We start from the raw sequence: 16,666 nt of genomic DNA, 5'->3' as shown, positions 1-16,666 counted from the left end.
GTTTCTAAATGTCAGTTCTCTAGACTAGGCTGCAACAAAAAATCACATATTGGTTTTTACAATCAGAATAGCCACAAAAAGGATGTTATTATGATTATTAAGTAATTCCTCAGCATTTCTAGAACAGTTACGTCAAACCTAAGTGGCATTTTCAGATCGAATTCAAACAGTAATTTAATATACTTTTTATTTTTGATGAGAAATCATCAAATGACTCCTCCCGCTGTGGGTTACCAGCGTGAGAGAGTGTCAGACTCTTACAGACTAAAACCCACCGTTCTTTCGTAGTACCAGAGCCAGGATAACTCTTTCGAACAATCCCGCAGCCTGTAATTAAATATTCTTAGATCGAAATACTTAATAATTCGATCAAATAAAACAAAAAAAATATTTGTATCATGTAATGGTTAGGTCCACCACATTTATTTTAATTACGTTTTACTTATTAACTATTAACGTCCACATAAGAAAAAAATACAAATTAAAGCTTCTAAGAACAAAAAACACATAATAATTATGTTACATTCTCAAATAACGAAATTAAGATAAATACTTCAACTGGTAGCGGGAAATTCAAAACGAAATAGTATTGTGATGTTTTAACTAAGTAACAATAGAATGAGGTGTGATCTTATAATTCGCGGGAATAAAATACCTAAATGTAATTTTTGTTTCAGTTCGAAAGTTCAAATAGTATCTGATAAACTTTTTTTATGCAATATTTCGTACTACATGTCAATTGCAAGAACTTTTGGAGTAAAACCAGATTGAAGAAATCACATCAAAAGTTCATTCTTGCAAAACATCGAAAAACATTTTGTATTTGAATTTCCCGCTACAAAATGAAGCATCCACCTGAATAATAATATAAAAAAAAAATTAAACGAATTATTTTTGTCAATCAATCAAGTTTCCATTCGTAAACCTATCGGAGGATAAATTATGAACAGTGTGGAATGATACACTTGTATCTAAATGAAACAGTTAATAATTATTTTAATTATTACTATTATAATCTAAATTAATCTTAGAAATACAATAAGTTCCACATGCACATTGCAAAATGTGTAAACATTAAAGTATACTTTAAATATCTGTATAACATGTTCCTAAAACTTTCTTAAAAAGGTGGCCCTTTCTAGTACGAAATTGATATTTAGTTTGAATTTCAAACAACTTAAAATCAAGAGGTCCTTAAATTGACTGCATTCATTCAGTCTCGGCGACAGTGAAAAATTGCAAAACGAAAAATATGGTAGAAAAAAGTATATATAGGTATAATAGAAAACTTTGTTAGTTGAATATACTGTTTTCTACCATATAGGTACTCATTTTAGATCTGGCAGCACTAGAAATAAACTTTTTATATGAAAACTTAACCAAACTACAGTACGCCCGATGCAATTTGGAGTCTAAGGTGAGCTGTATAGATGGACAGTAGGTTTCCAAATAACTATTTACACACTGCTAGTCGGCCCACCTTAGTCTCACCAAGATACATCGGACGTAGTATATCTCCCAGCTAACGTTAAAGCGATTAGTTGGGTCCATGCCTGAGGAGAAAATGCCCTGGGGATAAACCAGGACTGAGGAAAATTAATCCTATCCCCGATTCTAATCCTATCCCCGCGGCTGACAAATACTCAACTAATCGTTTAAAGTAAACTGTAAATATTACAACAATTTTACAGTCGACTCATTACCGCAAGTTTTAGGGAAAAATAATATATTTCCTATCATGCTCACGGCTTAACTTATTTACAACATTTAATAGAATTAAAGTTTTACCGAAATCTTGTTACATTTTCGCAACAGCATCTTGTAGTTTTTTTATTAGATGCTTGTCACGTGAAAATTATAATGACGAAAGAATTTCGGAACATTTGCACCACTGTAATCATAAAGGTAACAATTAAGGTGAATGCTTCGCTTGTTAACGGAATATACATAACAAAATGTTTTTTTTTTCTTTATTTCCACTAAGAAGTTTACCGGGTTACACATTCGAATTGGAAGAACTTTCGGAGTTCAATATATTTAACCGGTAATAACCGCGAATGACAATATCTCAAAAGTAAAACATCAAAAAAACATTTAATTTTGAATTTCCCGCTAACAGTCGAAACGTTCACATTGAGTTATTTATTTTGTTGGCAATATCTCACAATACTGCGCGACAGAAAACGTTACTCTGAGCTTACTGCTGTGTCCTTGACAGAAGCTGTAGTCACAAGTAATGAATCTCACTGAAAGGTTTTCCCGGAGTTGTATATGTCACCGGAAAATTAACAAGACTCGTAAGCTGATCAATTTTCTAGGTAGTTGATCAACTCTCGGAAAATAATAAACGGCATTTAAAATGTACTATTTAACGTAGGTATGTATTTTAGTAAGTTGATTAATTTACGGCGTCTTGCCGTGAAGTCATCCGACAAAGGCAAGGTGTACGATGATTGGTTAGAAGCTCTATGAATAAACACTAAGATATACCAATCAGAAAAATTTGTATTAAATGACGGATAATAGTGTACCGTCAAATAGTACACTGGGCAACGATTGGCCCTACTTGTAGTAGTATAGTTAATTATTAAATTAAGACTAGGTACCGTAAGTTGACCAATTAGCTAAAATTTAATGCATTAAATAGTACATTTCAACTGCCGTTTATTATTTTCCGAGAGTTGATCAACTACCTAGAAAATTGATCAACTTACGAGTCTTGTTATTTTCCGTTGACATACACATATTCATAAACAATCGGGACTTAAGCTTGATACTAATATTCATAATAAAGAGGAAACATTTTTTTATTGTATGTACCGTAAAGGCTCCGAAACTACTAAAACGATTTCAAAAATTCTTTCACTGGTGAGAAGACTATTCCCGAGTAAAATTGACTATATTTTGTCCTAGTACGGTTCACTCGGAACGCGGGTGAAATCGCGGGGAAACAGCTAGTATTACTATAAAAGTACGATACTTTTTTCTTTCGGTAGAGGTATTGTATCTTTTTAGTAATATATCGCGCCTAAGGCCCGATTGTTTATAAATGTGAATAAATCTCGCTTCTAATAATAACCGCAAAACTACCGATATTATTTTCTTGATCTCTTCTTAGTAGAACCCTTCTCCGCTCTTAAAAGATCCTCTTCATCCATCTTCGTGTAATGAAGCTGTATATGGGCGAGCAACTTTTTCTCCCTTGTGAAATTCTCTCCACACATGTTACATGAATACTTGTCTTTATCTTTATCTTTACTTTCTTTACTGCTTTCTGGAGCATTAAGAGCTGTAGAAGTAGAAATTTGTGACTCTTGTATAATGTTATCTGTGGGTAAAACATAGGATGGTTGCAAAAGAGGGTCTACATTAATAAAGGTAAAGAAACCTGTGTCCTTCGGATGTGCCACGTCTTCTAACGTGACTCGAAACGGTTCTTGCTCTTCCACATCTTCTCTTACTTCAGGTTTCGTTTTCCTTTGGCGTTTTTTAGGCACTTCTACGGGGGGAGCTAGCGCTTTTGTTGATATTAGTAATTTACTGGGATTCCCAGTCTGAACTATAGTATAAGACTGTTTTTTCATGGCGGGCGTTGTAAATGAGGTCGGAGGGGCAACATTTATAGGTTCACACTGGCGGGCTACAGTTTGAAATAATCCAACCGGGTATGGCTTTGGTTTATCATCATCTGGACTTTTAGATTTTTCATGGTAATCTTTTTTACGGTCCTTTGATTTTAATTCACTTTCGCTATCAGATTTTCGTTTCTTGCCAGATTTTTGGTTTTCTGTAGCAGGTGCTACTGTGTCTTCTACCAAGGTGAATATGTTATTCGGTCCAGGAACTAATTTAAAGCGACCGTTCAGATTAGGCGCAGAAGGAATGTGTACCGAGGGTGACTGAACGTTAGATGAATGTGATTGTTGAGAATCGGAATCATTTTGAGCAGACCCTGAATTCGAATCAGTTTCAAAGCGCCTGATTTTGCTTGCTGGCCCTATTCTTGGTTTAGGTTTTACTTTTGGAACAGGTTGAACATTTTCTTCTGGTCTATGCTCTTTTTCTATCCTGTTATTACTATCCATATTTTTATTGCTATTTGTAATACCTGAGTTATGATCACTTGAAGAATGACCATTTTCATACGAATAGGACTTCCATGAGTTTGGCTTTTTCAAATCACCATCTAGTTTTATATATTTAACAGTAGAAACACGAGGAGGTTCTGGAATAGGGTCAGTCTTAGGCATCTGTTTCGGAATTCCATTTTTTGCACAATTGTGAGATTCGACTACTTCTTTTTTCAGGAAGTTCCTATTGCAGAATTTGCACTGAAATAGCACACCAACTTGATTTACTTTAATAATGCTTATGTGGTCCATTATATTAAAAGGTTTTTCGGCCTCCACCTCCTTGGCTTTTTCTTCTTTTTTGGATGACTTTTCTTCGTTTGTGACCGATTTTTCGTCATCACTAGATGGTTTTTCTTCTTCGTAATCAAAGCTCAAATTATTTATGAGTGAATTGTTTTTAACTTTCACTACACTAGGTTTTGCTTCACTTTGTGGTGTATTTTTATTAATGCTGGGTTGTATCGGAGTACCAGAAGTCCTATTACTAGATTTAGGTGGCTTAGAAGCGGTTGGTTTAGAAGGGGGTACTTTTGTATTAACTTTTTCTGGGGGCACAACAATTTTTTTATTATTTTTGTCACTTTCCTCGTCTTCTTCAGACGTAGATTCTTTTTTAAATGCAACTGTCTCAGATCTTTGAGCAGTTCTAGTAACCCTTTTAGGTGGTGGAGGTGAATCTTCTTTTTCCGGTGACGTAAGAGGAATATCTTTTATACCTTCCATTGCTTTCTTTATCAAAGCATCACAGATGTCATCATTGCTCATATTAGTTTTATTCAACTTTTCTTCCCAAGCTTTTCTAGTTTTGGTTTTAGTGAGAAATGGGCCAGTCTTACCTATTGATGAGCGCAAACTCTCTTGTGTCTTGATACATTTCTGTATAAATTCGTAAAGTTCTTCCAATTTTGCTGAACACCGGAAACAAATTTTGTGTGGAAGATCATCATTTTCTGTAATCTGCAAAGAAAAAGCTTTTTAAAAACCACTGTTGTGACCACATTGTGACTGGGTTGTAACAATTTTTTTGAGTAGCCTACTGAAGTTCAGGGGATTTCACCATAATTTTTGTTCATCTTCCTGACCTATATTTAATTTTCTTATGAATTTAACACTTGAAACAGCACAAAAATTACAAATGTACATAATGAGTCTTTAAATTCTTGTAAAACTATTCTTTCAAAAGCCAATATCAGACTACCAGACGATTTATTTTCTGTTTATTTTCGCTTTTCATTCGACATGTTTCACTCAAAATGAAATGTTTGAACATAAAACGAAACAAGAATGTGAATTAATTAAGCAATCGAACAATGGTGGCTAATCAAAAGAAGTATGAAAAGTCTGAATACAAAAAGGTTTGGCTGGTTATGTAGTTGAAAACATCCTTAGTGAGTTAGACATGAGATTGATCAAAAGTATTTAATGGAGTGAACATTCACTCAGGCGAGTGAAGGATCTAATATCAGCTTAAGCAAATGTGCACATAGATCTTTTTCTGATCAGAGAATTTCTTACTTAGCTTAGATAGATAGCTTAGATTAGATAGCTTCATTTGACCTTTGTATGCCAGAGTGCTGATATACACAAGAAACAATTGATTTTCTTATAAGTTATTAAGTTATTCCATTATTAACAGCATACAAAAATTTTATGCAGATTTCAATGTTTTTAAGTTCTGGTAAAAGGATTTCTTGTATTTTATTGTAAATATTGTGCTGTTAACTCGTAACATTATATTTATTTATACTTTTGAAAATTTTGTGACATTGATGAATATTTAATTTTAAATAACTTCATCATTTTGTAGTTTTAACTTTTTAACATTAAATTGGCATGTCACATTGTACCATATACCATTATACCATTACATTTTATTGATTAAATAAACCATATAAATAACCAAAAAGCTTTGTTGTAGGTACTTTACTACATTTATGTTATCTGTGAACTTGGGCCTGAGTCTCTCTAGCTAGATTTTAAACTAGGTTAGCAACATCAGTCGGCTATTTTATAAAATAATACCTAATAGGTACATCATCAGCTGATTGAGCAGGTACATAATAAGGCCAAGATATGAAGAATGTGTATGAGGAAAATCATTACTATTTTGATAAACGTGAACAGGCAAGTTAAACGCAAAACAAGAACACAAGAAAATACAATTTAACTCACCCCGAAAGGCATCAATTCGTCGATCTTTTTGGCAGTAACTTTGTCAGCGTCAAAGATGTTGAGAAAGGGCCCATCTTTGCTTTCGCACAGGCGACAAACTTTCATGAAAACTGGTTGGGCAGCAGGGCTATAAGCCGCAGCTATCACCTCCGAACTTATGTTCTGGGCTACAGATGATTTCGATGGTTGTTTAGCCTTAGATTTCACCTTTTTCTTGGCCATTGTAATTCAAAGATTACTGTAACTACAGCACCTTCGTAATAAGATAATAAACTCTTTGAGACACTTTTAGGATGTCCGTATACACACAGAGAATGCTATTCATTTAATATTCTACCATTTTAAGTAACACTCGTAGAAACTAGAGGAAAATTATTACGAGAAAGAACAACATGGCTGGATACACAGAGTACATTTTTAGCTAGCGAAATGTCATTAATCAGTCAAAATATGACCATAGAGTAAAAGTAAATAAACAAGTGTAGATTTTGATGAATTTTATGACATTTTGGGCATTTTAACCCCTCTGCTCGACAAGATTTTGACATATGACTATACCGTTGATTCGGCGGGATATTTTGAATCGCGACATGGAAGTCAAAAATTTGTACTAACTTTCAACACATGAATTCTAAGTCCGTAATGCCTGATTAGAAGTATTTTACCTATAACTTTAGAGCTCACTTATTTGACAACAACGTGAAAAGGTCAAATGGGGTCTGTTAATTCAGAAAAAGATAATAATTACGGTGTTTTTAAGTCTATCGAAAAGTTAGGCATTTCAAATTTGGTGAAAACTTACCAATAAATAATCGCATCACTTTCTCAAACACAACACAAACGTCATATTTATAACATTTTCAATCCATTGCAATACATTTCGTGCACTTATTTATGTTCAATAACTAAAAAATCAGCACATAAAATACACAATAAAAATGAACAATATTTACAAGATCAAAGTCACAGACAAGTAGAGTCATAGATAATACACTATATAGAGATTATATTATTATATGAGTAGAGTTTGGAATAGAGTATATATTTTTTTTTTCAATCATCGGTGTGCATTCGATACCTAAATCGGATATTTATTACATATAAATAATCGAATACCAATTTTATATATATTTTTTTAATAGCAACTTATTTCAATTTTATTTATTAATTTTAAATTATAGGTTCAATTTGTTTTTGTTGTTAAGAAAAAAGATATTTAAGTTTTATGAAAGTTTTTAGCATTAAATTTTTATATGTATTATTTATTTTGGTGTTGCGTCATTCGTAATAATTTTTAACTTTAATTGAATTTTTATTACCTATTACGGAATTTTAATTTATTCTTATATTATTTCTGAACAATAGGGTAGTTTCCATGGTCGAAATAATGAAATAATATTTAGTCCGCTTTTTAGATAATCAAAAAATATTGGATACGTATTTTTTCTTTTTTTAATTAAACATAAAATGACAAAGTTAATACACTTCAAAAATTAGGAGTGGGGGCCTTTTACGTCACAGTGTCCTGAAAATTGTAGCAACTTGTGACGTCACACTCAACTTTAACACGCTATATCTTAACAAGTTCTGATCCAATTTAAAAAAGAAAAAATACGTATCGCTTAATTTTGGACAATCTACAAGACGGACTAATTATTATTTTTTAGGAAACTAGCCTATTCTAAGATTTTTGTTTCGGCGGAGGGTAAGCCTGCTCATAGAGGTATTTAGCCTACTTCAATCGATCTCAGTGGCGTGCACTTGGAGAGGCCTATGTCCAGCAGTGGACTGCGATAGGCTGATGATGATGATGATGAGGGTAAGCCTGGTGTTCTGAAATATAATGCAATTTGTAACTACCAAAGTAATGTACTTATTTGATGATGAGAAACAATAATAATAATTGATTGATTTTAAAGTCACCAAATATTTTTAACCGAATCCCAAAAAGGAGGTGGTTCTCAATTTGGATGTTTGTTTTTGGTCGAAAGGGTATATTCCCCATATTTGTTATTAGGTCCAGGATGTGATGATGGAAACCTTGAGAAATCGAAGGCAACTCTCGAAAATTGTAAGCATAGATAAGGTTATAACTTGACACTCAGATATATGTCTGATAACACTATGAAACAGTAAAGGTTTGGAGCTGACCTGATGATGGAGACCAGAGAAGGTCGAGGGATCTCGACAACCGAACTTCTCTCGTCTCCATCTCCTTCACTGTTGCAGAGGCCTCGTAAATACGAATAATATAAGCACAAACACGAGAAAGTTTAAATATTCAGTTGTCGAGTTCCCTCGAACTTCACTGGTCTCCATCATCAGTTCAGCTCAAAACCTTCACTGTTGAATAGTGCTACCAGGCAAACACCTGAGTGATAAGATTTCAACCTATGTATTTCTGCAACTTTCGAAAGTCGCCCTCGATTTCTCAAGGTTCCATCATCAGATCCTGACCTGATGATAACGGGACCATACGCTATTAAACAAAAAAAGAATCATTAAAATCGATAAATAAATGGCTGAGTAATCGCGTAACAAACATAGGTACAAAAAAAACGGTCGAATTGAGAACCTCCGCTTTTTGGGAAGTCGGTTAAAAATAAGTCGGCGGCGGCCATCTTTCCATCTTGGACCAGCTTTCGATGAACAGCGAACTATTTGCCCTTTCAAACAATGAAATCGTCATAAAATTTTGCGATAACTACACCTAACTACGGCTCTCGTCAAATAGCTTTGCCGCTCAGTTAAAAAGTTGGAAGTAACGAATCGCCATTAAGTTTGGCAGGTCTACAGGAATCCTGCACATAAAACACCCGAAGAAATAAATAAGTCTTCATTTGCCGTCTTCAGAAACCCTAAAAACCGAAGATTTTTTTTATTCCGGCTACAACGTATTTTCAACCACTGATTTTCTAGCATTTTTTTCAAAATAAATTAAGTCATTTTACTTTTCCTAATTTATTTTCAGATTATGGTAAGTACCTATACAAAAGTGCAATTTAGTAATATTATAATATAAAATTATTAAATCGATTCTTTATTTTAACGAATCGGATCATTTGATGCAAAACTTCTATCACCGTCGCCATCTTGTCTATGCGTCTTCAAATTTAAAAAAACAACTAATGTAAACAAACATGGCGAGTTCGATCAGAATTCCCGGTAATTACGATTGGATTTTAAAAAGGTATATTTCTAACGGGATGCTAAATATGAAAGGTTTGAATGCGTAAAAATAATTTAAATTTATTTAGTTATTTTATTTAGTACTCACAAATGTGGTTTGATTGGAAAGAAAATAAATATGAGCGTAAATAATTAGGAAAGTGTATGACTGATTCGCAGACCCCAATTGGGGTCTAAACCGAGCTTACGGTGACATTGATGTTCAGACCCCGATTGGGGTCCGCTACGGATTTGACGGTTAACAGCAGTCAACGTCACCGCTCTCGTTAATGACCTTTGTGCCTTTGACTATTACCAATACTTTAGTATTTATTTCAAGTTCCGCATCAGTTTTAATTTATTTCTTTAGTAGAAAATAGATTTTGACATAAAAACTATTATAGGTTTTGATACGTAAATAAATATTTAAAAAGAAACCATAGTTCACCTAGAAAGGTCATAAATGTTTTATAACCACATGAAATCTTAGAAAACAATCGACAACTGTGGAGCTACTGGTTATCAAAATGGCGGTTTGCGTTATTTACACCTGCATTTGTTATCAATTTATGTTATTTACTACTTTAATTATTTTTTTAGACGCTGACTTGACATAAACATAACTATCACAAGTTTGAGCCATGCTTTTGAGTAGGTACCTGCCTAAGTGAACAATGAAAAAGTCATTGGATAGAGAAAGGCTCAAAGGACCAGTTGCTGAGATTTGGTGACTTATGTTGAAAAAACCTGGCCATAAGTATATTATTCGTATGAGATGCGAGAGGTCGTTATCATTGATTCTCTGTTAGACAGAGTTAGCATAATCTGAACGATTGAATTATTATATACCTACTTATCTTGTTCTTTTCTTGAGGATGGATGACCAGCAACTGACTCCTTCGACTGAGCCGTCCATGAGCAGGCTGATTCTCACTATGTAAATATAATATTGCAGAATAAAGACAATTCTTTTACAAGGGCCTTGACAATGTTTGTGTGGGCTTGTACCCTTACTGGATGAGCTGAAAAGATACCTACCTACCACTTCTTTCATACAAGCGGACCAACTGCCTTTCTGGTAACAGGTCAAACTTTATACCTTAACACCAAGACGGATTATCAATCTTTCTGGCTTCTGAGTTTTGACTGCGAAGACCTGTTGGCCACAAGCTTCCCAGATTTAAAATTTTAATGGAAGGTGCCAAAGGCAGTACCAGCCAGACATGGCAAACGTCAGAAATAAGTCGAACAAAAACAATATTGCTGGAAAATGAATCTGTGAAAATCAATTATACGAATAAGTAGATAAGTTTCAATAATTTATTTAACTCATAAGTTCAACATTTTTCAATATTTTTCTACATTTTCAATAAAATTACTTAGACGCTTCCTTCAAGTACGCGATAATGTCCGCGCGCTCTCCAGGTTTCTTCACACCAGCAAACACCATCTTCGTGCCAGGAATGAACTTCTTCGGGTTCTCCAAATATTCGAAGAGGCTTTCCTCATTCCAGGTGACACCTTTAGCTTTATTGGCGTCCGAGTATGAATAGCCAGGAGCTTGGCCAGCTTTGCGGCCGAAAAATCCGTAAAGGTTGGGACCTACTTTATTTCTACCACCAGATTCAATTGTGTGGCATTGGGCACATCGCTGGACGAAGAGTTTTTTTCCGTGTTCAGCATTGCCAGTAGGTACACCCATTTTCCATGATTTTGTAGTATCAGGAAATTAGAATGCAACTTGACGTTGGCTCACAACACTGACTTATCCACTTACCATATTTTCATTTTTTTCATGAAGCTTCTGACAGCGTAAATGTGCAAAAAGGTTTAGATTACTAAGTTTCATAAATAAATACCAAGACGTACCTTCTCAATAGTTCTTCCAACTTACTTCCAACTGCTTTGAAGTTTAGTTTGCATATTGAAGATTTTGTGACGTGTGTGTGAATTTCGGCTAAACTTCGCTTACCTTTTGTTTATCGTTCAATTATGTAGTTATTATGTGAATTTGCAGAACTTTATTTGCTTCAAAAAATATTATTTTTAATAATACAATATTTGATCTGATAATACTATTGCCTCGGTAGTTTTTATATTTTGCAACACCTAACTTATCCACGTCCGCCATCTTGAATTTAGTATTGTGCCAGTCGGGGGGGCGGTGACATATTTTACCCGTCATCGTCGTAATTTTGTGAATTTGTTGTAAAAACGCGAAAATAAGTGTCGTTCCGTCGTGTAAATAGTTTATGTCAGGACTGAACGTGAGGATGGCGGGTCAGACTATAAACGATAGGCTGTTGGCCGCCCGCCACAGCATCGCCGGGCAGGGTTTAGCTAAATCCGTTTGCAAAGCTACCACTGAAGAAATGATAGCACCCAAAAAGAAACATTTAGATTGTAAGTACTGTTATGGTAAAACGCATCCGTTGGAGCGTAAATCTCTAAACACACATGTTTTTTTCGGTCAATAATCATGACGACGTCGTCGCCACAGCGACTCTGGCAATGGTCGATAACATTTCTATGATATTGAATGTAAGCCGTGACGACCGCACTCAAGTTCATAGAACGCGTATTCTCTGACAATAAAACAATAATAAGATAATAGCAATTGAATTCGCATTTAGTATGTCGAAATATTTTTACATAATGTTGTTTCTCAGTATTGTGTGGCTTGACACACATTACCTAAGTTATGTCATGTTAAACTGGAATATAACGTGTTGGTTGGCGAAAAAAACTAACTACCTACTTATTGATTTTACATAAGAACCTATAACTATCTGTTTGAGCCTCTGATTTGTATCAACTGCATAATGTAATTATCTAGCATTCATTTCTTAGCTACATTCCTACTCATATAACTTACTACCTCACCATAGCTAAGATCTATAAACTTGTTCATGAATGTAATGAAATGTTTTAAAAGAAGTGTGTTGTCACTATCTTCAGCCACTATAATGAAGATAACAGAAAAAATAATTTTCTAGAAAGATAGGGTATGTGTAAGTAGTTTATCTTACCTTCAAAAATAATATTGTTTTTAATAAATAAAATTCAGCTAATATTTTCAATTCAAGTAGGTAGCTAGCCATGTGGTCAGAAAACCATTCTTAATAATCCTATACTACCTAGAATCTTAAAAGACAATAATACATTAGTATGAATCATAAAAAAATAAAACTGGGTCTCACTTTTATGATGGTGTGATTAACTAAATTATCTTGCAAGAACATAACAAAAACAATCTTTCTGCTTTTTTATCAGTTAATAAACATAGATATTCCAAAATAACATAGACAGACTAAAAGTAAAAAACATCTTTTTTGCAATTAATTTATATTGTGGGTAATAGGATTTTGATAATTTTTTTTTTTATAAAATTCCTACTACCTACTATTAATTAATTTGTTTTTATTGCATAGTACCTGCAGTCCATTAAATGTGAATGTCAAAGCTATCCAAAAAACATCAAAAGGCTATCAAAACCATCATAAACAATGTTCCTAGACTGTGGCTAGAGGACAATCTTCTGTCACAGTCTTACACCCCATCTACAAATACAGAAACAGGTTACACCATCTACATTAATGTTAGTAATGGATATACTCAAAAACTACTGGGTTGATTATAAATTTCTTTCACTGTTGGAAAGCCACCCTCTTCCCGAGTAACATAGGCTTTATTATCCCGGTATGGGCAGTAGTTTCCACTGGATGTGTATGAAACTGCTGGACAATGGCTAGTATTACCACACAAAATTCTCTGTTTATTATGTCCTAATAGTTTTTTCTGGGCAGAATCATACTAGGGCTAACGCCCCAGCAAAACATTTCTGAAGAGCACTTTCCTGAAGCCATTTGCATGCATGACAAAATAATAAAATTCTTCTTCCATACATGAGCAGACTATTCATAGAACATGTTCTATTTAAATATCCTTGCATTAGCATTTTATTGTCAGCCTGTGAGTCAGCGTTTAACCGAGAGTCTGGCTTAATGTCTAACACCATGCGTCCAGCATAACACTGATTAATGGGACATACGGCTGCATTACATTTACACAGTAATTAATGGCCGTATTATCCCATGGTAGATGACAATGCCTCTAAACATTTATATTTAATTTCTTATCCGATTTTGAACTGTACGTTTCTGATAGCAATCAGCACTTCAATATACACAATAATTAAATATCACCATTCTGTTACTAACAGATATGTTTTATTTGTAAATTTTTCAGTTAAATAAAATTACCTAGAACTAAACAGCTTCCTAATTTGATTCTCTTTAGATATAAGATAGATAAAATTAATAGGAGTAGATAAGTTTTGTAAAGATTTTTATTCACATTCAAATGTCAGTAGGTTATTTGTTATTCAATTAATAATAATCATGCATTTGATAATTGCATAACTCTCCACTTGTGGTTACATTGTAGGTATGTGCTTCCTCAATAGTTAGAGCTGTCTAATTGCTGACAGGCCATTATTTTTGCATTTTAAAGCAATAGGCTTGCCACACATTGCTAGCCCTTTCTAATTATGTAGTACTATACATATACCTACTTATCTTTAAACCCAATTAACAATTTCTACTAATGTGGGATTGGAAATTGGGTGTCTGATTGTTTCTAAGACCTGTCCAAATTCCACTTGAAGCTCTTGTGACCAGTTGCTATAAGTAGAAACTTTGTTTTCCTGGATAGTAGCTTTTTGACCTTTATTGTGTATATCAGAAAACAGGTAAATATAGGTTTATATCAGAATACTACTGTTAAAATAAATTATTTAATAGAATCCAGTTACCTATATGTGTAAATTTTAGATTTTAAAATATTTATTGAGGCTGAACACCAGATTCATACTTCAAGAATTGAGTCAATAGGATACAACATAAAGACTCAACATTCAGACATGAAAGAATTCGAAGCAGTCACTTCTAATACCCATTCATCCAATTTGCGCAGCACGGATTCCGTCCGGGGCACAGCACTGCTACCAATCTCCTGGACTTCATGGGACGCGTGGTGCCGGCTGTGGATGCTGGGGCGCAGGTGGACTCAGCTTATTTTGACTTCAGGAAAGCTTTTGACACCGTAGATAATGACATCTTACTGCGGAAGCTAGCTGAGTTTGGATGCACCCGGCATCTATTGAAGTTCTTCGCTAGTTACATGCAAGACCGACAGCAGTACGTAGACTACAACGAATGTGAATCCCAGGCATATTACACATGGTCCGGGGTAAGTCAGGGCAGCAATTTGGGGCCTCTGGAATTCCTCATAATGATAAACAATTTGCCGGATGTCGTAAGGCATGGCGCTTGTTTATTATTTGCGGATGATTTAAAGGTGCTGTTGGATGTTAGGTCGGAGTCAGATTGCAGGCGCCTGCAGGAGGATATCGATCGCATAGTACAATGGAGTCATGAAAACAAGCTGTACTTCAACGTGTCCAAGTGCGCGTTGATGAGTTTCACCCGCGCTCGGACACCTGTGCGCTATGATTATGTGGTAGACGGGGCGCCACTGCAACGAGTCACAGAGGTACGAGACTTAGGTGTTTTCATGACTCCCGATCTGACATTCCGGGAGCATGTAACTAGAATCTGTAAGAAAGCGTACAGAAACTTAGGGTTTATTCTGAGGCAGACACATAACTTCACCAACATCGCAGCAGTTAGGGTCCTATATGATGCGCTAGTCAGGAGCCATCTGGAACATAGTGCGGTCATATGGGCCCCACACGAAGCGAAGTACGCGGTTATGTTAGAGCGCGTTCAGAATAAATTCACGCGCCATCTGTACAAGAAGCTATATGGGGTATATCCATTTTACCCACTGATGTATCCCACCCTGTTCGTCCTGGGCATGGTTGGCTATAATCAACTGCGTGTCCGACGAGAATTTGCACTGGTTGCCTACTTGGTGAAGGTGCTTCGCGGATTGGAGAGTCACCCGGCAGTGCTGCAGCGCTTGAGCCTGTGTGTGCCGGACCGCTACGTGTGGCGGCGGCGAAGCCCGCCTCTACTACTGGTACCCACAGCGAGAACCAACCTACTCGCCAAAGCACCTCTAACTAGAGCTATCGGCACAATTAATGACCTACATAAAAAGATTGATGTATTTACATGTTGTTTGGGTGAATTCACAAAAGAGTTACTGTTTATTTTATGCTATAAGTAGAATAATAATATTTAATAATATGTTACCAAGTAGAATAATGTATAATATAATAGTTGTAAATAACGTAGTTTTTAAAATAGTGTTAAGTTCTTAGCTATCGTATTAGGATAAGTCCTGTGATGATAGTTTTAAGGTGGTTTAATAAATAAATAAATAAATAAAATAAATAAATAAATTTATGTTAAATTAGCAGGATATCAACAAAACGTTTCAAAGACCAGTTATGACTAATAACAATAAGCGGGTCAGTGAAAGGATTACTATGTTATGTCTAGATGTAGTTATGTGTATCGCATCATTTGTTAGTTAGAGAGTACAATGTTGTGAGTACTGCTTTTGTTTGTCACTATATAAAAGAAAAGGCTGATACTGATATGTGGGAGGTTGAGTTTGACAGGTGAGTTCTTGCTATATTCCAACATGACATGATATGAGGAAATAACCGTCAATTACTGATGGTGAAACGCGCCATGTAAAACACTAGTACTCAGCTGCATCTTGGTAAACTGGAAGTCCACCTAAACGTAATATGAAAAGGCTAGGCAGATGATTCTGGATGTCACTATGTACATTCATGTATTCCATAGACGCTATATTTTTTGGGATTTTAAAATAAATAGTTCTAACATCTACTGAGCAACCAATATGGTTTCAATAATAAAATAATACAACATTGTATTGTGTTCGTTCGGGACGTTAATTGGTGTGATTGGAGTGAAATACGATAAACAGGACAGACTCGTTTCCTGCCTAGTTATCATATCAAATTGTCGTCGCATTGTACTCTGGAAGCTTCGGAATTTCACGCTATTTGTTAGATATTATGCAGCTTGATATTAATCCAGACTCTGATTTATTTATTTTCATATAGAGACAATATGAATATTGTCGGGTTAATATCCAGTCCATCGTTATTTGAATTTCGCGGTACCTACTCGTTCTGAAGACAAAGTTATAAAGAACTTAAATGTCAATTATAAATCATCCTCAAATCGAAGAAT

The 16,666-nt window shown here is 34.9% G+C and overlaps 3 protein-coding genes across 10 annotated transcripts in view; 1 reads left to right on the top strand and 2 right to left on the bottom strand.

Annotated features, from left to right (window-relative positions):
• Positions 1-388: 388 nt before the first annotated feature.
• On the bottom strand, positions 389-6,771 carry LOC110374021 (nucleolar and coiled-body phosphoprotein 1). Its single transcript, XM_064040782.1, has 2 exons — positions 6,306-6,771; positions 389-5,090 (listed from the first exon to the last, which is right to left on the bottom strand). The coding sequence occupies exons 1-2, from the start codon at positions 6,525-6,527 to the stop codon at positions 3,096-3,098; spliced, it is 2,217 nt and encodes a 738-aa protein (XP_063896852.1). The 5' UTR covers positions 6,528-6,771; the 3' UTR covers positions 389-3,095.
• A 4,008-nt stretch (positions 6,772-10,779) lies between these two features.
• LOC110374038 (cytochrome c) lies at positions 10,780-11,432 on the bottom strand. Its single transcript, XM_021331574.3, has one exon. It carries the CDS (start codon positions 11,173-11,175, stop codon positions 10,849-10,851), a length of 327 nt encoding a protein of 108 aa, XP_021187249.1. The 5' UTR covers positions 11,176-11,432; the 3' UTR covers positions 10,780-10,848.
• Positions 11,433-11,588: 156 nt separating this feature from the next.
• Positions 11,589-16,666, top strand: part of Lap (like-AP180) — a 41,972-nt gene continuing 36,894 nt past the window's right edge. For all 8 annotated transcript variants that reach the window (XM_021331592.3, XM_049837683.2, XM_021331595.3 and 5 more), the window contains exon 1: positions 11,589-11,876. In XM_021331592.3, the coding sequence (XP_021187267.3) occupies positions 11,726-11,876 (151 nt within the window). In that variant the 5' untranslated portion in view covers positions 11,589-11,725. The remainder of the gene's footprint in view (positions 11,877-16,666) is intronic.

This window comes from Helicoverpa armigera, chromosome 23 (genome assembly GCF_030705265.1).
Source record: "Helicoverpa armigera isolate CAAS_96S chromosome 23, ASM3070526v1, whole genome shotgun sequence".
In the NCBI taxonomy this organism is placed as follows: domain Eukaryota; kingdom Metazoa; phylum Arthropoda; class Insecta; order Lepidoptera; family Noctuidae; genus Helicoverpa; species Helicoverpa armigera.
The sequence above is the reverse complement of the archived record's forward strand: the minus strand, read 5'-3'. Positions and strand labels throughout refer to the sequence as shown.

Bases quoted from the DNA above. Each gene is read 5' to 3' on its own strand.
- LOC110374021 (XM_064040782.1), bottom strand. From the start codon at position 6,527: ATGGCCAAGAAAAAGGTGAAATCTAAGGCTAAACAACCATCGAAATCA. The intron at 5,091-6,305 runs GTGAGTTAAATT...TTTTCTTTGCAG, and splicing joins ACGAATTGATGCCTTTCGGG to ATTACAGAAAATGATGATCT.
- LOC110374038 (XM_021331574.3), bottom strand. From the start codon at position 11,175: ATGGGTGTACCTACTGGCAATGCTGAACACGGAAAAAAACTCTTCGTC.